Source organism: Mustela putorius, unplaced genomic scaffold (assembly GCF_011764305.1).
Source record: "Mustela putorius furo isolate JIRA1106 unplaced genomic scaffold, ASM1176430v1.1 tig00000854_pilon_pilon_pilon, whole genome shotgun sequence".
Taxonomy (NCBI): domain Eukaryota; kingdom Metazoa; phylum Chordata; class Mammalia; order Carnivora; family Mustelidae; genus Mustela; species Mustela putorius.
In genome coordinates this window covers 5198662-5222501 of record NW_025421496.1, presented here as the reverse complement: position 1 = coordinate 5222501, position 23840 = coordinate 5198662, and the positions used below count along the sequence as shown (strand labels likewise).

Genomic DNA, 23840 nt, shown 5'->3' with positions numbered 1-23840 from the left:
ATAGATGAAAAAAAAAAAGATTCTTTACATATTGCTTCTGGGTGTTCCTAGGATGTAACTTAATCTACTTGATCAAAGAAATTGATTTTTTTCTTCTTGGTCCCATTCTGCTGACCATTTTGAAATTGCTGACCATTACACTCTACCTAGCAGTAGCCTTCTACTTAGTATACAGCTAAAGAATTTGACAAATAACGTGAAGGTAAATCACTTCCAAGTTTTGAGAGAACTACTCTGCTCCTATCTCTGCCTTCCCCCTCCACCCTCTGCCCCCCCACTTTGGGACTTTGCAAGGTTGCCTTGGTAGCTTGCTTCTGCTTTGAAGTATGCTTTTTAAACATCACTTTCAACTTGTAGATGGATTATTACTGTATGTGCTACAAGTTGCTTCCTTCACAGATGGAAATAGAAATCTAGAGAAGGAGATCTTTAGCTGGGTAACCATGTGTTAAGGGAAACTTCTATGATTATAGGTAATTTTGAGAGGTGTATTGATGGCCAACCAGCAGGTTTGGCCACATACATTTTGATAAGTTGATAAGTTAGTGGACAAATAATACTAGGAAAACAGTTCCATTTTAAGAAATTATTTTACATCATTAAGTTCTCTCAGGACTGTGTTACAACTTGGCTATAATGTAGTTTTGGCATAAACACATTTACTGTTAATAGCCAGCTACATTTTTAATCTTTAATAACTAGACTTGAAAATAAAGCAATTGGGTAAAGATAAACATATACCTTCGTACTTATTTTGGGGAGGGGTTATTATGAAAAGTTTCCAAGGTACAGAAAAACTTTCATATATATAATATTATTTTTTGATTTTGTTTTGTCCTTTGTAAGATAGATAACACAAATTTTATTTTGAAAATCTTGGTTCATGTATTATAAAGTAGTTATAATTTTGTCCTTGAAGTTTAAGAAATAATACCATTTCTTGTTATATACCAGTTGATCTTGCTAATGTTATTAGAATAATGGTAGATTTTAATGTGATTTCTTTGGGGAGTGGGTTTGGATGTCATCCCCCCCCCGACTTATTCCTCATTGTCAGTATAAGCAGAACTCTAATACGGCCCCCAAGATTTCTATTCTCTGTTGCATGTGCCCAGTATAGTCTTCTCTTAAATGTGTATAGGGTTAATAAATATATAAGTCACTAATTAGTTAACTTGGAGTTAATCAAAGAGAGTTTGGGTGGGCCTAACCTAATTTTTAGGTTAGGTTAAAATGATGCTTTCCTGCTGACCTTGAAGGAGCAAACTGGGGAGAAGGCCACATGGCAAGAACTTGTGAATGACTAGTAGGAATAGAAAGCAGTCTCTGGCCAACAGCTAGCAAGTAAATGAAAATCAATCTCAGTCTTGGGGCCACAAAGAAATGAATTGTACCAACAGCCTGAAGGAGCTCAGGAGATCTTTCCCCAGTTAGACCTTCAGGTGAGGACAATCAGGAGGCTGACACCTGATTTCAGCAAGATTCCTGACCCATGAAGACAGGGAAATAATAAATTTGTGTTAAGTTACTGGGTTCATACTGATTTGTTATGCAGCAATAGAAAACAAACCCAGATGTTTGTACCAGGAGGAAGATGCTGTTGTAGCAGTTATTTCAAACGAGGGAGCAGCTTTGGAATGGGCAGTATGCAGAATCTGAAGGAGTTTTACAGAGATTGATAGACAAAGCCTCAGTTGTGTTGAACAGACTCTTGGTAGGAATGTGACCATTGGTGATGCTGCCAAGAGGGCCTACAAGGAAGGTGAAGGGTGTGTTACTGGAAACTAAAGGGATGCCCTCAAATGTAGTGACAAAGAACTTTGCAAATTGTGTCTTGTAGTTTTCTGGAAAGCAGAACTTGTAAATGACAAACATGGATATATAGCTAAGGAGATTTCTAAGCTGCCTGATTTGAAGATGTTGCCTGATTTCTTACTGTTCATAATAAAATGCTAGAGCAGAGAAATGAATGGAGGAAGAACAGTTAAACAAAACAACAACAAAAAACCCCCCAGAGAACCAGGACTCTATGATTTTGATATTTCTTAGACTTCCAAATGGCAGAAAATGCTAAAAAATCAGAAATAGCTCCCAAATGTGTAGCATAGAGAAAAGACTATGTGATTGTATAAACTTTTTTTTGCTAAATCTTAGGTCAAAAAATCATAGTGTTCAGACATACAGCGGGCCCTTTCAAGAGAATAGTATGTGATTCACAGATCTCAATCACACTGGAGGCATCTAGGAATCATAAAGGTGTCATTCTTTAGCTATCTCAGCAGGAGACCACGATTATCTCAAAAAGGATCAGTGGATATTGCTTTTGTCTAATGAAGTAAAACTTTGTAAAATTTATAGAAGGCCCTCAAGGTTCTTGAGAAAATGATTTTAGCAGGAACACTGCCAGCATGGACTGGGAGGGGACAGAAGGTACAAAATGAAGAGTGACTCTTTGGACCCCGAAATTCTGCTGGCAAGGAAGCAGGATGATAAAACCACTTGGTTACAAATTTATGCTACCTTTTCTAGCAAAGGAAGGGTGATTCGGACAGTAGAGGTGACAGCCATAGACAATTGTTCCTAGTCTTTGAAACCATATCAAGAAACTCATGTACCTGGCTGGGTTTCAGTTTACTTGGGGCTAGTGACCTCATTTTACCTTCCGTTTTCCCCACTTAAACTGGAATATCTGTAATTGTTATCCGGTGTCTGCCCCACCATTCTGTGTTGGGAGGATGGGAGCAGATAACTCCTCTTCCTTTCACAGATCGGCAAAAAAGAGGCTGCGCCCCAGCAGCCGTACTTAATAGATTATGCCCAGGTACTTCATTTGTACCTGTGCCAGATTTAGATTTTAGACCTTGAGCTGATAACAGACGAGACCTTGGACTTTTGCATCAGTGAGAAATAAAGATGAGATCCTATGATGAGATAACAAATTCAGATGATGAGATTTTAGAGTTTTGGGGCTATAATGGGAGGAGGCTATTAGAAACCTGAGGAGGTGAGTGAGTATATTTTGCACTTGAGAGCAACATGAGTGTTTAGAGGCTGGAGGGAAAACTTCAGTTAGTTTATGATTATATTAAGAATTACTTAGGGGATGCCTGGGTGGCTCAGTTGGTGGACGACTGCCTTCGGCTCAGGTCATGATCCCGGAGTCCCGGGATCAAGTCCCGCATCAGGCTCCCAGCTCCATGGGGAGTCTGCTTAGCTCTCTGACCTTCTCCTCGCTCATGCTCTCTCTCATTGTCTCTCTCTCAAATAAATAAATAAAATCTTAAAAAAAAAAAAAGAATTACTTAGAGGGTGATTGGGTTATGGACATTGGGGAAGGTATGTGCTATGGTGAGTGCTGTGAAATGGGTAAGCCTGATGATTCACAGACCTATACCCCTGGGGCAAAGAATACATTATATGTTAATAAAAATAATTTTTTTAAAAAAGAATTAATAGTAAATCTAATGTATTTGTAATTTTTTCCTCATCTTTGGTAGCTTTTCCTATGTAAGTTATTTTGTTTCAACTTTGTAATGGAGAAAATTTTATTATATGAAGTAAAATAAAATACATAATACAAGTTTTATGGGTTTTTGTGTATTTAAGCATATTTAAGATATTTGACTTAACTAAGCTTTATTAATATTGTTGCTATTGTTAATACTTCCTATTAGAAATGATAAGAATAAAAGATAATTGTGTTAGGGTCACTTCTATTTTTAAAAAGGAACTTTAAATTGTTTATTTAACATAGCTATTTCTAGGAATGTCTGTACATAAAACTGTTTTAGAACAATGTTAATTTGGTGATATTAAATATTCTCTCCTAGGTTTTGCAGCCCTGTGACTTGTTCTATCAAGCTACTCAGATAAGTACAGATCCACAAGTGATTGATATATCAGTAAAGTCCCTCACACTAAAGGTAAGTTAAATGTAATCACTTATTCATATATTTAGGGCACCTTTTAAAAATGTAGTAAAACCTAGAAATAAGAAACTATTATATCATCTTCTAATTGTTAAATAAGCAAAAAATGAAGCAGTTATGTTTTTGCAAGTATTTTTATGTGACACATTATTTACAGTGTATTATTTAATACACATTTGAGTATTGTATATTTTATTTTTGTTGTAGAACTTCTTCTTTAGTTAACATCTAATATTCCTATGGTATACATAGTTGAACTTAACACTTGATCAGTTTAATATCTGTAAGATCCAGGTAAATATTTTAGAAATTGAAATTAGGGTCACCTGGGTGCTTTAGTTGATTCAACATCTGGCCCGTTGGCTCAGGTTGTGATCTTGGGGTCATGGGGATAAGCGCCACATCAGGCCCCACACTCAGCTGGGATTCCACTCCAGATTCTCTCTCTCCTCCCTCTGCCCTTTCCTGAACTTGTGTGCATGTGCTCAATCACTGTTTCTCTCTCAAAATAAACAGATCTTTTTAAAAAATTGAAATGAATTACAGAATTTTTGAAGGCAGTAAACTATCTGCTATGTCATGGTAATGGTATTAGTTTAATATTAATTCTTCATGATACTTCAACAAGTATATTTCATGTTTTTTGAAGTACCTAATTTTTTAAAGTGGTATGGGTAGATTTTTTTTTTACTAGTTTAAATTTTTCGCCTTAGGTTTCTCCAGTTATCATAAATACTGTGATTACCATAACATCAGCACTTTATACATCCAAGGATACCATCCCACCAGAAACTACTTCTTCTGCAGCTCATTTATGGGAAAAGAAGGATACGAAGAATTTAAAAATGTGGTTTCTTGAAGAACCAAATGAAACTGAAAACAAAGCTCCCACAACTGAATTGGTACTCAAAGGAGAGATGATAAAAGTGAATGTTGATTCTATTTTTATAGTTCTTGAAGCTGGAGTTGGTCATAGAACCGTGCCTATGCTGTTGGCAAAGTCACGTTTTTCAGGGGAAGGGAAAAACTGGAGTTCCTTGATAAATCTCTACTGTCAGCTTGAACTAGAAGTAAGTATATGCAGCATTTTTCCAGATTTTATAACAAATAATGCTACTCATGGAATATTTTTAGTATCTCACATAAATGTTTTAACTAAGTTTATTGTAAACATGAATGTTGGCTCACAATACTTTTGGAAGAAAGTATACAAATTTAAGGGCTTGATATAGTTTTTATGTGTACAGTATTGTAATGTAAATTTAACTTGGATATTTCAATTGATTTTATCAACTTAAAGCGATACATTAATAGTGTTGATTAGATTCAAAATTCTTATTTTTAAGAACTGAGTATCTTTTTTCCTTTAAAATGTTAATAGACTATTTCTGAATCTCTTCTAAAAGAGTAGTAGAAAGAATTAGGATATGCCTCATACTTCTTTGCGTGCATTATCTTCAGTGAATATCTATAAAGTTCTTTCACATTTTTGTGAGAGTACTTTAATTATAAGGGAGACACTTGTTTTGAACCAACATACATTTTACTTCAGAATTTATCTACATAGAATTATCCCCAGAGATAATTTTGGTTTAAGTTATGAGTTTATGTCTAGTGGAAACTAATTGGATATTCTACTAATTTGTATTAATATGAAAATGTATGAGCTGGTAAATTATTTGTGTGTTGATACAGAAATATACTAATACAGGTAGAGGTAGAATTTCAAATTTTGAAATTCTGGCTAGATTTTATATATTTTGTGGAGGATATGATTTAGAATGTCTAAGAGATTCTGAGATATCAAATAAATAAGCACTTAATGAGTTGTAATTCATCATCAAGAGATTTAAAAAAAATCAGTAGAGGTAGTCAGATCTGTTTAAAAATGTCAATAATAAATGATAAATAGACACAGTTTTTGATACTTAGCCCGTCGAGAAGTCAAGGAAAGATGCTTTAAAAAGAGTTTTATCTGGATTAAATTGCGAAGACTAGACTGTGAAGTTAGCCCGGTGAGGAAAGTGCTGAGGGAGTGTGTATAAGAAGCTAAGGAAAGGCACGGAGAACAGTTATTATATAAAGAAATAGCAGAGCCAAAGCGAGTAGTGGTGGGAAACAGCATGGAAGATCATTTTAGGAAGTATAAGAATATTTTATTTCAAATGTAATTCTCTCTCCAGGTGCATTATTATAATGAAATGTTTGGTGTATGGGAGCCTTTGCTTGAACCCTTAGAAATTGATCAGACTGAGGATTTTAGACCATGGAATCTTGGAATCAAGGTACATTTGAAGTCTGAAAATGTTTTTCAAAAACTGAGAAAGTGCATACTATGAAACAGTTTAATTTTAGTAACAACAAAGTTCAAGTTTTCTCATGATGAGCCTTGCCGCATACTTGGCTCTTTGGCCTGTGAATGTAATTTTCAGACCCAAGACCAGTGCCTCCTGTGCTAAAACAAGTAATTGTGTAACATTTATTGTGTTCTAGACCCTGTTCCAGATATTCTAGATAGTGTACTTTTGCTTGAACCCTGACAGCGCCCCTTTGAAGTTGGAGTTTTTAACTCCATTTTAATGTGTGAAGGAACTGAGACTAGAGAACTTTAGAGCCGTCCCTCAAGGACTGTTACGGAAGTGGGAGAGGCAGCAGGCCGCTCTGGAACCACCGCGTTAAATAACTCCAGCATCTTTGTGTAGGCTCTTGTCTACCCTGAGTTTCCTTTGTCTCTAGAAGGCTGTATATATAGAAGAAAGTATACTATTACTTGTTTCTCAGATACATTGTAAATTCATGTAATCCTAAGAGTCAGAACCTTTAGATGGATGAAATTATGCTTCAAAGCAGGAGACTGAAGAATTGCTAACATGTCTTCCTCTAAATAATGATTCAGTTACCTGCTGACAAACTTTCAGTGGTTGAAAGCCAGTTAATATAACAACAGAGGTTACTGGCTTTTTGTATTAGACTATTATGTACATATTTGAGATAAAAGATTGGATAAAGGAACTTCTTTGGTGTTTTTTAGGTTCAGAATATACCTGGGCAGTGGATCTGTGAATTCTAAAAAAGTGGTAGATGGTATTGATTCTCAGGAGTCCTAGGTTCTAATGGCACTGTTCTGCAGCTGTTTGTGGACTTTTTAAATCCCTGGATTTCTAGTCTTTATCCCATAGCCAATAAACCTAACTAATAAACCAAATGATTTTTCTTGTTCCGAATGTCCATGAGCTATGAAGTATGTACTTCTAATTTTCATTCAGATGCCACATGTATTTGTCATTTTAGGGTTTATTTTTCCTTTTGAATTGTGCTTGCCATTTTAGTATCACTGAGGATGAGAAGTATTTTTCCTCTAATATTACCCGTTTCCTGCGTGACCTTAGTTGGTGGATGTCCAAGCAATTCCAGTAAGGCAGTGGGCTGATAAAACTTACTGTTGTCTATAATGTTGTTACTGGGATTTGTCTAGTTTGTTTTTTCTTTGCAAAATGAGTAATGTGTTCTTAGCAACAAATTTTCCTTATATTTCAGTAATTTATGTGTCGTTTTAGATGAAAAAGAAAGCAAAAAAGGCCATTGTTGAATCAGATACTGAAGAAGAAAATTACAAAGTGCCAGAATATAAAACTGTTATAACTTTCCATTCAAAAGACCAGCTAAACATTACATTATCCAAATGTGGCCTTGTAATGTTAAATAATTTAGCCAAGGTAAGAAAAGAAATTTGAAACCTAACCCTTTTTTTTCATTGAACAAAAAGTTTTTTTATTAACTCTTAGTCATTAGTCATATCTGTTGGTGTTCTGCTTGTCATTTAGCTTTCATTTTATTTACAATAACTCTTTCTTATTAGGCTTTTACAGAAGCTGCCACTGGAGCTTCAACCGTCTTCATACGGGATCTAGCGCCATTTATGATTTTAAATTCTCTTGGACTTACTGTCTCTGTTTCACCAAGTGATTCATTTAGTGTACTTAACGTTCCATTGGCAAAATCATACATATTGAAAAATGAGGAGAGTTTAAGTATGGACTATGTGGGAACTAAAGACAATGATCATTTCAATGCAATGACCAGCCTAAGCAGTAAACTCTTCTTCATTCTCCTCAGTAAGTGTTGGATTATTTTCTTGGGATTTAATTTATTGGAAGTTCCATTTTTACATTGCATTTTACTCCTATTTAATATCTTACAGGTTTTTGAATCTCATTCCAAATAAGTCTGGAATTTTGCTTTTACTGTTACACGGCTTTGGTTGCTTGTTGTCACTGTAATACTGTATTTCAAATTGTGACTTTATCCACGTGGTAATGCACCGTTTCATATTTGTGGGGGGAAAAAGATTTGATCCTCTCCTTACTTAGCTTTTTGTTGTTCTAACCACATTTTGTATAATTCAGTAATATTCCACTAGTTTTACAGTTGAAGGAATTAAAAATAAAGTTTGAAGTCATGAAAATGGTATTTGGGTTTGTAAATGGTTTTTATTTCCTGCCTGGTGAAGTGGAAGGTTGTTCTTTTGTCCTTTGTGATTCTCAGAAGTGTTTCGTTTTCACGAGAAATGAAAGTAAAAAATTCTTCATTGTCATTTATTCATTGTGAAGTTACCTAGTCCCAAAGCCTCACCCACACCCCTTTCTGATACTCTGACATCTAAATAATTAGGGGAGAAGGGAGCGAATTTGAAAGATGAAAGACGTAGGGGAGGATTACCAAGGCTGATGATACCTAGTGCTTTCTCCTGGTCAGGAAATTTTGCCGTTGTTAAAATGGCTAGATTTCAGGTGTTGTCCAGGCATTGTCAGTGAATTGCTCTTGTCAATTTTACCTCTCTTGTTTTTGAACTAACATTTTTATGGAGTTGGGGGGATGTCTATGTAAATAAGTAATTCACACTCCCCAATAAAATGCAGTATGTATATTAAATAAATGTGTCTAAATTTTGTTTAATCAGGTCTTAGAGATCATAAAGTATCACAGGTTGTTGGAATAATGAAAAATTGAAGTTTTACAGCTACTTTGGTAATTGCCAGTGACTACCTACAGGTATAGGCTCTGGTTATTATGACAGCAAACCAAAGACCAGTGTTCTTATATTTTATAATAATTTCTCTTGTTAGTTTGAAAACATTTATATTATTCACTTAGGTTAAACTACTGAATGAAAGCAAACATTTTGGGGTGGGAGAGCTTGCCAGGGTGGCTCAGTTACTAAGCGGCTGCCTTGGGCTCAGGTCATGATCCTAGGGTACTGGGTTCTAGACCCACACTGGGCTCTCTGCTTGACAGGAAGCCTGCTTCCTCCTCTCCCACTCCCCCTGCTCGTGTTCCTTCTCTCTCTGTCTCTCTCTGTCAAATAAATGAATAAAATCTTAATTTTTTTTTTTTTTTTGGTAAGTGCTTTGAAGGTTTTATTTATTTATTTATTTATTCGCTTTGAAGGTTTTAGATGAATGCTATGGGAATGTATTGCAGCTTCTTAATATAGTCCTTTGTATAAATTATACAAAGAAATGGCCCTTTTTTATGGTCTTGTATCTAAAAACTTTAGTGACTTATTTACGAGTTTAAGAAATTATCTGCTATATCTGGGATTTAACATCTAAGATTAATACATGATGATTAATAATAAAAACTTCACAACTATATTTCTTATAGCACCTGCTAACCACTCTACCGCTGATAAAATCCCTTTAACAAGAGTGGGACGACGACTGTACACGGTAAGACACAGAGTGTCTGGAGTTGAAAGATCTATTGTTTGTCAAGTTGATGGAGTGGAAGGAAGTAAGAAGATAACAATTCGCTCCCCGGTGCAGGTACAAAATGATCCTTCTTTTTCCTGGCATCATATTTCACATATTTGTGTGTTAATTAATAAAATAAATAAAGCTAATTACTACCAAAAGAATATAAACTGTAGGGACGCCTGGGTGGTTCAGTTGGTTGGACGACTGCCTTCGGCTCGGGTCATGGTCCCAGAGTCCCGGGATCGAGTCCCGTATCGGGCTCCCAGCTCCATGGGGAGTCTGCTTCTCCCTCTGACCTTCTCCTCGCTCATGTTCTCTCTCACTGTGTCTCTCTCAAATAAATAAATAAAATCTTAAAAAAAAAAAAAGAATATAAACTGTAATAGAAATACAATTAATATAAAAAAGAAGAATCATTACCAGTAATTGTACTATTCTAGTATGAACAGTGGTAGAATTTTTTTCAATAATTCTTGTAACTTTTTATAGGACTCTTTCTATAAACTCTTTTTGAACTACTACTCTAAAACACCTTATCCATATTTTGTTTTTAGCTCTTTGTGGTACAGTGTATATCCTTTGATTTTAGTTAGAAAATATGAGGAAAAATATTTACATCTTTATTGAAGTAAACTGATATACAATAAACTGCATATATTTAAAGTTGATGAATTTGGACACACAGGCCTGTGAAACCTTCATCACAGTGTACATGCCCAGAAAGTTTTCTCTCTTCCTACTCCATTCTTAGACAGCCACTGATATGTTCTTATTGTATATTAGTTACACAGTATATAATTTTAGGTAAATGGAATGAACTAAGAAAGGAGTATGGCTTCTTTCACTAGGCATAACTTTGCATGTATCAACTTTTGTGTATTATATATTGCTTCATGTTGTTAATTAATCATCTATTAAGTGAATATTCCAAATACCATATTGAATGAATCTTTTTATATGGTATGAAGTAAGGGTTGAGGTTTATGTTTTTCCATATGGCTATTAAGTTTTTCCAGCCAAGATTATCCTTTTCCCATTAAATTGCCTTGACATTTTTGTCCAAAAAAAAAAAAAAAAAGAAAGAATGATCGTTTCTTTGTGGATTTATTTCAGAACTTTCTTTTCTGTTTCATTGATTTCTTTATCTTTATGCCAGTACCACCTTGTCTTTGTTACTGTTTTATCCTGAGTCTTGAAATCAGGTAATATAAGTTGTCCTTCTGTGTTCATTTTCAAAGTAGTTTTGGCTATTCCAAGTCCATTCTACTTCCATTTAAATTTTAGATTTAGGTTGTCAATGTTTCTTACAAAGCTATGATTAAATTGGCATTTTTACATTTTTCTGATTTTTCGTTGCTGGTAGTACAGCTGATTTTTATATTAACCCATACTGTGCAACTTTAGTGATGCACTTACTTGTTCTTATAACTTTTTTGTAGATACAGTTTTGATATCTGCAGACAAAGATTTTTTACTCTTTCCTTTCAAACCTGGATGTTATTATTTTATTTTACCTTTATTTGCCTGTTGCATGGGCTAGAACCTTCAATACAATGTGAATTGATGTTCCGAAAGCAGATGTTGTTGCCTTGCTCTCAATCCTAGCAGTAACGTATTCACACTTTCATTATTAAGTATGTTTCCCCTTGTCGTTTTTTTGTAGATGACCTTTCTTAGGTTGAAAATGCTCCCTTCTTTTTCCAGCTTACTGAGTTATCAGAAATGGATATTGGATTTTGTCACATGGTTTTCTCTTTATTGAAAAGATTTAAAAAAAAAATACTAAGGCGAATTACCTTGATTTTTAGTTGTTGTATTCAATGACAGTTGATTTTTATTTTTAAATTTTTAGTTACAGTTTATACATCCTAGTATAATTAAGTACAGTGTTACTCAGGTGTACAACATAGTGACTAAGCAGTTCTGTACATTACTCAGTGCCCATCATGATATGTGTACTGTCAATATCCTTCATGTATTTCATCTGTCCTACCACCCGCCTCCCATTTGTTAACCACCAGTTTGTTCTCTATACTTGTCCCTTGTGTTGGTCTTTTTTTCTTTGTTTTGTTTCTTAAATCCATGTGAGAGTGAATAATAAGGTATTTGTCTTTCCATGACTTATTTTACCTAGCATTGTATTCGGTAGATCTATCCGTATCATTGCATATGGCAAGATTTCGTTTTTTTTAATGGACCATATTACATTATTTATATAGACCACATCTCGTCTGTCCATTCGCCTATTAGTGGACATTTAGGTTGCTTCCATAATTTGGCTATAACAAATAATGCTGCAATAAACACTAGTGTTTACATATTCTTTGGGGAGATACACAGTAGTACATTTACTGGATCATATAGTTTTTAATTTTTTGAGGAACCTCCACATTGTTTTCTGCAGTAGCTCCACAAGTTTGCATTCCTGCTAAACAGTGCATGAAGGTTTCTTTTTCTCCACATCCTTGCCAACACTTGTATTTTTGTGTGTGTTTCTGGGTTTTGCCATTCTGGCAGGTGTCAGGCAAGATCTCAGTGGTTTTGATTTGCACTTCCCTGATGATTAGTGAGAATCTATTCATGTGTCTGTTGTTCATCTGTATATGTTCTTCATACTCTGTTCATCTCATCAGTCTACTTTTTCATTGGAATATTTTTTTCTGCTGTTAATATGTGTAAGTTCTTTGTGTATTTTAGATACTAATGCCTTACTGGATATATCATTTGCAAATATCTTCTGCCATGCAGTAGGTTTTTTAGTTCTGTTGACTATTTCCTTTGCTGTAGAGAAGTTTTTTAATTTTGCCATAGTCTCACTAGTTTAGTTTTGCTTTTCTTTCCCTTGCTTTAGGAGACATATCTTGAAAATTGTTCTACTGCCAGTGTCAGAGAAATTACTGCTGTGCTCTTTTCTAAGATTTTCATTGTTTCAGGTCTCACATTTAGGTCCTTAATCCATTTTGAGTTTATTTTTGTGTATGATGTAAGAAAGTGGTCCAGTTCCATTCTTCTTAAGTAGCTTTCCAGTTTTCCCAACGTCATTTGTTGAAGAGACCGTTTTTTTCCCATTGCATGTTCTTACCTCCTTTGTCAGAGATTGATTGACCATATAACTGTGGGTTTATTTCTGGGCTTTCTGTTCTGTTTCATTGATCTATCTGTCTGTTTTTGTGCCAGTGCCATACTGTTACTGGTAACTGTGGCTTTGGTATATCTTGAAATCTGGGATTGTGTTAGCTCCAGTTTTGTTCTTTTGTCAAGATTGCTTTGGCTATTCAGGATCTTTTTTGTTTCCATATTAATTTTAGGATTATTTGCTCTAGTTCGGTGAAAAATACTGTTGATATTTTGATACAGATTGCATTAGCTAGGTAGGTTGCTTTAGGGGCTATCAACATTTTAACAATATTTGTTCTCTCAGTTCATGAGCATGGAATATCTTCCCATTTGTTTGTGTCATAATCAATTTCTTTTGTCAGTGTTTTATAGTTTTCAGAATACAGGCCTTTCATCTCCTTGGTTAAGTTTATTCCTAGACATTTTACTAATTTTAGTACAATTATAAATGGAATTGTTTTCTTAATTTCTCTTTCTGCTACTTCATTATTATTGTATACAAATGGAATAGATGTCTGCTACTTCATTATTATTGTATACAAATGGAATAATATCTGTGTATTGATTTTGTATCTTGTGATCTTACTAAATTCATTTATCAATTCTAGTAGTGTTTCAATGGAGTCTTTAGGGTTTTATATATATATATAGAGAGAGAGAGAGTATCATGTCATCCACAAATAGTGGAAGTTTTACTTCTTCCTTACTGGTTTGGATGCCTGGTATTTATTTTTCTTGTCTGATTGCTGTGGCTAGGGGTTCCAGTACTATGCTGTATAAAAGTAGTGAGTATGGGAGCGCCTGGGTGGCTCAGTGGGTTAAAGCCTCTGCCTTCGGCTCAGGTCATGACCTCAGGGTCTTGGGACAGAGCCCTGCATTGGGCTCTCTACTTGGCAGGAAGCCTGCTTAACGCCTCCCCCCCCACCCCGCCTTCCTTTCTGCCTACTTGTGATCTCTGTCTGTCAAATAAATAAAATCTTTAAAAAAAAAAAAGTAGTGAGTATGGACATCTTTGTCCTGTGCCTGTTGCTGGGGAAAAGCTTTCAGTTTTTCAATACAGAGATAGCGTTAGATGTGAGTTTCTCATTTATGGCCTTTATTATGTTGATGTATGTTCTCTCTAAACCTATTTTGCTGAGGGTTTTTATTAGGAAGGAGTGTTGTATTTCATCAGATGCTTTTTCTGCATATATTGAAACGATCATATGGTTTTTATCCTTTCTCTTGGTGTGATACCTCTCTTTGATTTGTGAATAGTAAACCACCTTTGCATCACAGGAATGAATCCCACTTGATCCTGGTAAATCATTTTGTGTGATTCATTGTTGGATTCAGTTTGCTAATATTTTGTTGAGGACTTTTTCTTCCATGTTCTTCAGAGATACTGGCCTGTAGTTCTCTTTTTTGTAGTGTCTTTATCTGATTTGGGTATCAGGGTAATACTGGCCTAATATAATGAATTTGGAAGCTTACCTTCCTCTTTTATTTTTTGAAATAGTTTGAGAAGAACTGGTATTGTTTAAGTGATTGGTGTAGAAGTTACCTGTGAAGCTGTCTGATCCTGTACTTAATATTTGTTAGGATGTTTTTAATTACTGGTTAAATTTCATTAGTGGTAATTAATCTGTTCAAATTTTCTATTTCTTACTGCTTCAGTTTTGGTAGGTTATATGTTTCTGGAATGTATACATTTCTTCTAGGTTGTCCAGTTTGTTGACATACAGTGTTTCATAATATTCTCTTTTCTATTTCTGAAGTATTGGTCATTATTTCTCCTCTTTCATTTCAGATTTTGTTCATCTGAGAGTCCTCTCTCTCCTTTGATAAGTCTGCCTAATGGTTGATCAATTTTGTTGATATTTTCAAAGAACCAGCTTTTGATTTCATTGACCTATTTTTAAAAATTTCCGTTCTATTTATTTCTTCTCTTAATCTTTATTATTTCCTTCCTGCACTGGTTTGGGTTTTTGTTTGTCCACTTTTTAGCATTTTTAAATGTACAGTTATGGGTTTTTTTTTTTCCTTTTTTTGTTTGTTTTAAAGCTTTTTTTTTAAAAAACTTTTTTTATTTATTTGAGAGAGAAAGAGAGAGAGCGCATACGACCAAGGGGAGGGGCAGAGGGAGAGGGAAAAGCAGACTCCCAATGAGCAAGGAGTCTGATGTGGGACTTGATCCCAGGACCCTGGCATCATGACTGGAGCTGAAGGTAGACAGTTAACTGACTGAGCCACCCAGGCACCCAGGTTATATTTTTTTAATTTGAAATTTTTCTTCTTCTTGAGGTAGACCTGTATGCTTTATAAGCTCTATAAGCTTCCCTCTAGAACAGCTTTTGTTGCATTTGAAAGATTTTGGACCTTTGTGTTTTCATTTTCAGTTGTCTCCATATAGATTTTTATTTCTTCTTTGATTTCTTGGTATTCATTGTTTATAGTAGCATGTTATTTAATCTCCATGTATTGGTGTTCTTTCCAAATTTTTTTCTTGTGGTTGATTAATTTCATTTTACTGTGGTTGGGAAAGATGCATGATATGACTTTAATATTTGAATTTATTGAGACTTGTTTAGTGGCAGTATGTGATCTGTTCTGGAGAATGTTTCATGTGCACTTGAAAAGAATGTGTATTCTGCTGTTTTGTGATGGGATGTTCTGAATATATCTGTTAGATCTATCTGTTCCAATGTGGAATTCAAAGCTACTGTTTTCTTTGATTTTTCTCTGGATAGTATATCCATTGATGTAAGTGGGGTGTTAAGGTCCCCAAGTATTATTGTATTACTGCAATTACTTACTTTATATTTGTTAATAACTGCTTTGTGTACTTGAGTGCTTCCATGTTGGGTGCATAACTATTTACAATTGTTGAGTCGTCTTGTTGGCTTTTTCCCTTTATGATTAGGTAGCATCCTTCTTTGTCCCTTGTTACAGTCTTTGTTTTAAAGTCTATTTGTTTGACAAACGTAACTGTTGCTACCCTGGCTTTCTTTTCACTTCCATTTGCATGATAAATGCTTTTCTATCCTTTCATTTTCATTCTGCATATGTCTTTAGATCTGTAATGCTTCTAATATAGGCAGCATATGGATGGTTCTTGCTTTTTTATCCATTCTGTTGCCCTAGAGTGTCTTTTGATTGGAGCATCTAGTGCACTTACTTGCAAAGTAATAAATAGGTATGTATTTATCACCATTTTGTTACTTGTTTTATGGTTGTCTTTGTAATTCTCTATTCCTTTCTTTCCTTGCTCTTTTCTCTCATGGTTTGCTGGCTTTCTTTAATGATATACTTGGAATACTTTCTCTTTATTTTTTGCCTACCTGTTACAAATGTTTGATCTGTGGTTACCGTTAGGTTTATATATAACATTTTATTCCTATAATAGTCTATATTAGGTTGGTAGTCTCTAAGTTTGAACCCATTTTTTTAACCTTTTTTAAAAGCACTAAATGTTTACTCCTCTCCTCCCCCCATTTTAAGTTCGTGGCATCATTCTTTCTTTTACATTGTGAATCACTTGACTTATTTTTATAGGTATACTTAATTTTACTATTTTTGTGTTTCTCTTACTCTTCCTTATGGTCTTTCCTTCTCACTGAAAGAGTTCCCTTTAACATTTCTTATAAGGTTGCGTTACTGGTGATGAAATCATTTAATTTTTGTTTGTCTGGGAAATTCTCTCTCCTTATATTCTGAATGGTAGTCTTGCTGGGTGGAGTATTCTTTAATTGCAAGGTTTTTTTCTTTCAGCATTTTGAATTTATCATGCCACTCTGTGGTCTGCAAAGTGTCCACTGAAAATCAGCAGATAGCTTTATTGGCTTACCCTCACCTCACATATAACTGGTTTCTTTTCTCTTGCTGTTTTCAAGATTTACTCTTTATTTTTTTTCCATTTTCATTACTGAGTGTCTTGATGTGGACCTCCTTGGGTTGATTTTGTTGGGGGCTTTTTGTACCTTCTGGATCTGGATACCTGTTTCCTTCCCCAGATTCAGTAAGTTTTCAGCTATTATTTCTTAAAATAAATTTTTGCCCCTTTTTCTTTCCCTTTTCTTCTGGGGTCCCTGTAATGCATATATTATTGTGCTTGCCCATTTCAGTGAATTCCCTTAACCTATTTTCATTTTATTATTTTATTTCATTTTTTTTTAAAGATTTTATTTATTTATTTAACAGACAGAGATCACAAGTAGGCAGAGAGTCAGGCAGAGAGAGAGGAGGAAGCAGGCTTCCTGCTGAGCAGAGAGCCTGTGCGGGGCTTGATCCCAGGACCCTGGGATCATGATCTGAGCTGAAGGCAGAGGCTTACCCATTGAGCCACCCAGGGGCCTCCTATTCTCATTTTATATTATTCTTTTTCTCTCTCCTGTTCAGCTTGATTGCTTTCCATTGCTCTGTCCTCCAGATCACTGATCTGTTCTTCCTCTGGTCTACTATTTATTCCCATTAATATATTTTTAATTTCAGTTACTGTGTTATTCATCTCTAGTTCTTTTTAATGCTTTGTCACCTTTTTTAGGGTTTGCCTGAGACCCTCCTCTCTTTCCTCAAGTCCAGTGAGTATCTTTATGGCCGTCACTTTAAATTCTCTATCAGACATATTATCTCCATTTTATTTAGCTCTCTTGGGATTATCATGTTTTTTCATTTGAGCTATTCCTCTGTCTGCTCATTTTGTCTAATAATCTGCGTCTGTTTCTATGTGTTAGGAAAGTCAGCTATGTCTCCTGATCTTGAAAGTTAGTGGCATTATGAAGAAGAGATGCTGTAGTGCCCTGCAGTGCAATGTCCCCTATTACCCAGAATGCAGCACTTCAGGGCTGTGTCCTGTGTGTGTTGTATATGGCCTGCTGTGTGGCTGAGCTGCATTTGCCTTCAGTTCAGTTGTCTATGGTGACTCTGCCTTTTTTTGTTGTTAGTGGGTCAGTCTGGGGGCCACCTTGAAGTTAAGTTGGTTCATACTGGGTTTTTGCCAGAGCTGTAGTCACACCATATTGTAGGGCACTCTCCCAATTTTGTCCCCCAGGAGGCTTTTGTTGGTGGGCGGGGCCCACATTCAGATCAATTGTCTGCCCCTGGCCCACTTGTGAGGCTGTAGTCAAACTGGTGTTCATGCTTATTTCCCCTCTCCTGGTCATACTCAGTCCCTTTGAAGTCATGCTGGCTCCTGTAGGGTCTCCTTACACAATGCCAGGATAGTGACACCACTTTGAATGGACTCCTGTTGCAGGAGAACATGGAAATGGGTGCACGGAGATAAGTAAGGTTTGCTCACATCTGCTTTGGGAGGAGCCCTGAGCTGCTCTGGAGAACTCTTAAGGGCGGGTTCCTGTCCATCTTTATTGGCCTTAGATAGTTTACTCCTGTGCATATTCCAGTCAGTACCAATGTGAAATTTTGACAACGGAGGACACTCTTGAATCTGCAACTCTTGCCTCTCCATATGCCTCGCTCCTCAGTGTGCTGTGAATTTAAGAAACATTGGCTTCCCCCAAATTCTCCTGTTTGACTCCAGCTGACTGGGCTCTGTTTAACTTCTCTTTTTCTCCTACATCGTAGTGTAGAAACTTGAGGCAAGAAACTGGGGTAATCTGAGGACTTCGTGGTTTCTTTTTAATTTTTTTCTTTCCTGTGATGCCTGCTACCCAATTTCTGAAAACCATTGTTTAATGTGGGTTCTTTCCCCGCTGTGTTTTAGTTGTCTATGTTGGGAAGGTTATTCCCTCATGGCTGATAGCAGAAATTCTTCTCTTTCAGTTTTGATCTGCAGTTAACGATTTTAAAAGATGACTCTTGGGCTACTTTCTCTATTGTTGATTTATTTTTTAAATAGTTACACATTAATTTTAAATTTCTTAGAGGTACTATTTATAGAAACTTAAATGCGTTTCTTTTGCTTCAAATAGTTAGAGCAAACAGTTTATCTAGACATAGAGTGTAGTTAGGATTACCCATTTATCAGTTCTTAGTTCTCAACATGTTTTCCATTTTGGTATAATTTTTTTTAAAAAATAAGATTTTACTAAGATATTATAATACGAAATTGTTTTTATTAACCAGTTTCGTTTTATCTCTCTCAAAGGTAAATATAACTGTTTGGAAGTTTATCTAATAATATATATTAATCAAAGTGATGTTACCCTTTACATCATTTTTATATGCTGCTCATGTGATGGATGAGATATTCTCCAAAGTGCGTGGATAGTATCTCATCTTATGAGCAACATACAACAGGGAAGTAAAAAGGCATTCATTTCCCAGCCTGTGGCCTTTTTTCAAATTTTGTCATATAGACATTTCAAATTTTGATACAGTATTTTTTCCCATGAATTCTTCTATTTTTTTTTTCTGAAGAAGTTAAGATCAAGAACATATTACTTTACTTCCTTCTATGATTTTTAAAGTTTTTATTTTTGACACATCTTTTCTATAAAAGTGGTGACCTTCCTTATATTTTTTTAGGATAAGTAATAGCGTGTTTATTTCTTTTCCTATTTATATAAATAAGCAAAACAAGTATTGTCTGCTAGTTTCTTTGTTGGGGTATTTTGATGAGATTTTAAAAAAATACCTTTAGATTCTTAGATTAATATACTAAATATGATTTGTTTTTCTTTCTCAGATTAAAAATCATTTTTCAATCCCACTTTGTGTTTATGAAGGGAATACTTTATTGGGAACGGCTTCTCCTGGAAGTGAATTCAACCTACCATTAACATCTTACCGGTGATTTTTTTATTTCTTTATCTTTTTATTTGCTCTAAAGTGTCTTATGGAATTTTTAGTTTATGGTTTTGTAGGGGTATTTGTCTCTAAGTGATCAAAGTTAAATCTGTTTTGTTAATAACTTGTCTAACTTAAGTTTCAGGGTGCCTAGAAGGTTTTGTTTTTTTGGTTTTTTTTTTTTTTAAGAAATATTTAATGTATTTAATTTATACTATATAAATTACTTGTGTTTTACTAGTAAATACAATTATTACATGCTTATTGTATAGCTTCCATAACTGAAGTCATTTATATATATGATTTTTAGAAAATGTTCAGTTGAGCATGATTGGTAGCTTTTGGATTTATATATAGCTATTATGAAGTGATTTTTACTTTTCAAATGTTTTGCAATGAAATTTTTAACAATCCCTTTCGAAAACATTTTTTCTTTTTATCTACATATTAATTGATCAGTGATAGAATTATACTTTAAATTGTGACATATATACATCAATCTTCTAAAAATTAAACTGGATATAAAATCTTATATGTAAAATTCTTATAATATGCTAACAGTGAGCTAGTCCTAAAATTATAGGATTAATATCTTGACAAACAAATATTCTGGATATTTAATCAGATTTGAAAATAATCTCTTTCAGGGATAGTGAACTCTATTGGAAAATACTATCTTCCTGAAAATAAGCATTATAATTTGTCTAAGTACCATTTCAGAACACACACTAGCCCTGGCCCAGACCTTTGCTGCAGAAGGACAGAGGCAGGACTACACGCTGTGCTGAAATCCCTCTGCCTCTCTTCTGATCCTTGTCCAGAGTTCCAGATTAGCTCTCTGATGCTTACAGAGCAGCCTTGCAGTTACAGGCACATATTTTCAGTTAGTAGACCTGCTATTTCTAATGAGTACTTAATTACTTATACCTTCTAACACTCAGTTGAAATCTCCTGTGGGAAAGAATATTATTGTTGCAAGAACAACAATGTAGTTATTTACCACATCTGACCTTATTCTAGGAAGGATTTTTGGTGGGTTACAAGACTAGATTAAAGGTGACATATAGTTATGGACATTGGGGAGGGTATGTGATATGGTGAGTGCTGTGAAGTGTGTAAGCCTGATGATGCACAGATTAATAAAAAAATAAAAGATTGCATGTAGAATGTGTTTCAAAACTCCTGTGAAGAAGTGTATACTTATTTTATGAATGAGAAAATTTAATGGCATTTCACTTTATTTTTAATAAAGTATTGCTGTATATTTTGTGATTCTATCCATAGAAGAGAAAACTTGGGATTATCTTTATACTTTCTTGTTCAAGGCTAAATATTAATTTGTCAAATGGAAATTAATCTTAATTAGAATTATTAGTGATGAGCCAGTTTGTATCTCACATTAAATGTGTTTCTAATCCAATTCTTTGATCTAAGTATGCTTACATAATGACTATCTTTCCCTGGAGAATTTAAATAGATTAATCTTTGAATTTAATTCATTTAACAGATATTTGTCAGGTGTTCTGCTGTGTATAAGGCTCTACTATGGGATGCCAAGATGAACTGGGCATGGCTGTGACTTTGAGAGATTGATGCATTATGTAAATACAGAAGGAAGAAAACTGTGGGGTTGTAGGGAGAGGGTGTTCACAGAAAATCACAAAAAAACAAAGCAAGTGTTACTGATTGACTCCTGGGTAAGATCCATGAATTAAAGGTCAAACATAATAATATGCAGATTAGCAAAGAAAGGCAATCTTAAGTGGAAGGAATTGCATGACCGAAGGTAAGGAGGTCTGAAAGCACAGGGTTTGTATGTGTAAAGAATAGTTGCAGGATAGGGCGCATGAGTGGCTCAGTGGGTTGGGCCCTTCAGCTTGGGACGTGGTCTCGGGGTCCTGGGATCGAGCCCCACATTGGTGCTCTCTGCTCAGCGGGGAGCCTGCTTCCCCCTCTCTCTCGGCCTGCCTCTCTACCCACTTGTGATTTCTCTCTGTCGAATGAGTGAATAAAATTAAAAAAAAAAAAAAAAGAATAGTTGCAGGATGATCAGAGTACAGTATGCATCTTGTAACAGAACATTTGATACGTAGTTTAAGTTCACATTGAAGTATTGCTCCCTCAGTTTCTTGCCCCTTTGATGTCAATTTTACCTTTATCTTATACATTCTTTTTTTTTCTTTATTCTCTCAGAACGTTTGGTGTCCTCCTGTTTCATGATCTTTCGTTCTTAAAGCTTCTCATTGAGAACCTCTTGTGTTTTCTTCCTATCCATTTCTTAAACTTTCCCTTAACCTAGCATATTTTTCTAATTCAGGTGTCCTCTTCAGAATAAGGCTTTTTGGCAAAATTGTCGCCTCTGCACAAAGCTCTGAAGCTGTCTGGAAAGACTTCACCACACTCTCTTTCCTTCAGTCTGCTGTGTACATACGTTATTTTGTACCTGTCACGATGCGCTATTTCTCTTTTAACATCACATCCCCCACCTGATTGGGGTCTCTGTAATACAGAGTAAAGAAGAACTTACTCATTTGTTCATTTCCAGTTTTACCTTCTCGTTCATGAATAATGGGTCCAATAAGGTTTTGATAATCTGGATGAGTTTATTGACATTAGTTTAATTTGGAGAAAATTAAGAATTTTTTGTGGTTCTGTTTTATTTTATTTTTATTAACCTATAATGTATTATTTGTTTCAGGCATCCAGGTGTGTGATTCATCAGTCTTACACACTTCATAGCACTCAGCATAGCATGTACCCTCCCCAATGTCTGTCACCCAGCCACCCCGTCCCTTCGACTCCCCTCCCCTCCAGCCATCCCTCAGTTTGTTTCCTGAGGAAAATTAAGTTCTTAAGTATTAGAAGAATGGAAAAGAGAATGAAAATTTCAGAGAAAATGTAAAAAACAAAATAGGTTAAATCGGATAACTGACTTGACAGATGATTAGATTTATGTATATGTCAAGGGAGATGGAAAAGTCGAATATTTTTTCATAGTCCAGAGTGCTAGTAGTTGGAAGTTCCTTAAAAGGGACACACAGAGAAATGGGTATGGACTGTTTAGAGTTCAATCTAGCGAATTTAAATCACTGTCAGGCATCATTATAGTAGTGTGTAATGGATATTTAAGATTTTAGGACAGAGCTTAGGACAAAATCTGGTCTGGAGGTAGTATGGACAGTTGTTGATTTGTAAGGGATAGTGTCACAATCATAGATGAATGGTTTTACAAGTATAAATATATTTAAGTGTTTATATTTGAACAAGTTAGGTTTGAAAAATGATTAAACCTAAAATATAATTGAAATGTAAGCAGAGTGTGATATTTAAATATAAGAATTAATCATACATGATTTTATCACTATCTTCTTGCAACCACCTCTGCAACTGTACCCAGTGTTTCAGCAATTAAATATCTATTAAAGGCTTTTGTTTGATTAACATTGAAATGCTGGTGATGGTTTTTTTAATGGAAATGTGTTTTTAGTTTATGAATTCAGTCATGACATGTATTTCCTATGAGGACCACATATTCAGGAAAGCCAACATTTTTAAGTTAAATGTGCAAATTAAAAGGTATTTGTATGTTTGCTTTGCATATATGATCTATAAAATTACATATTTTCTATAGGAGACCAGTTATTATAAATTTTGAAGTTAGTAAGCTTGTAAGAAAAATATTCTCTTAAGAGCCAAAAAACTTGATTAGTTTACAGAAAGTTAAGGGATGACAATGTCTATTTACTGGTCTTTTTTTTGCTATTTCCAAAAAGAATATGAAACTATAAAAATTTTATTACAAGTGCGGGGAGTGATGTAATTTCATTGCTCCAAAGTAGTAATCACCTAATTTATGTTTTCTTTTAAAGGATTTTAAAGCATATTGTTTCATCCTTTATACAGATCACCCCTTTCTCTGAAGCCAGAAGATGAGGACTATCAAGGGTGTGAAAGAATTGACTTTGAAGAAATTATAAAAAATGATGGCACTTTTCTAAAGAAGAAATGTAGATCTAAAAACACTGCTAAGAAACCGTTTATCATTCATGTTGTCCCAGAAAAAGATGATTTGGCTTCTCTGTCAGTGTATTCAGAAAATGGCTGGGACTTACCATACATAATGCATTTGTGGCCACCTATCCTGCTCCGAAATCTTCTTCCTTATAAAATTGCTTATTATATAGAGGTATTGTAGAATTTTTTTAATGCTGTCCTGTCTTTGATTTTGTAGCTTTAGTTATTTAAAATTATGAACAATAAAACAGTGTTTTAATGTTCTCATAAAAATGATAGTACTGGTGAATGGGTGGTC

The 23840-nt window shown here is 34.9% G+C and overlaps 1 protein-coding gene across 5 annotated transcripts in view; it reads left to right on the top strand.

Annotated features, from left to right (window-relative positions):
* The window catches only part of VPS13A (vacuolar protein sorting 13 homolog A), a 230244-nt gene that overhangs the window by 147291 nt on the left and 59113 nt on the right, over positions 1-23840 (top strand). For all 5 annotated transcript variants that reach the window (XR_006608221.1, XM_045085368.1, XM_045085367.1 and 2 more), the window contains exons 40-47: positions 3831-3923; positions 4643-4999; positions 6113-6214; positions 7487-7645; positions 7789-8044; positions 9594-9754; positions 19428-19531; positions 23432-23714. Coding sequence is in view for 4 of the 5 variants with exons in the window: in XM_045085368.1 (XP_044941303.1) it covers positions 3831-3923; positions 4643-4999; positions 6113-6214; positions 7487-7645; positions 7789-8044; positions 9594-9754; positions 19428-19531; positions 23432-23714 (1515 nt within the window). In the remaining variant the exon portion in view is untranslated. The remainder of the gene's footprint in view (positions 1-3830; positions 3924-4642; positions 5000-6112; positions 6215-7486; positions 7646-7788; positions 8045-9593; positions 9755-19427; positions 19532-23431; positions 23715-23840) is intronic.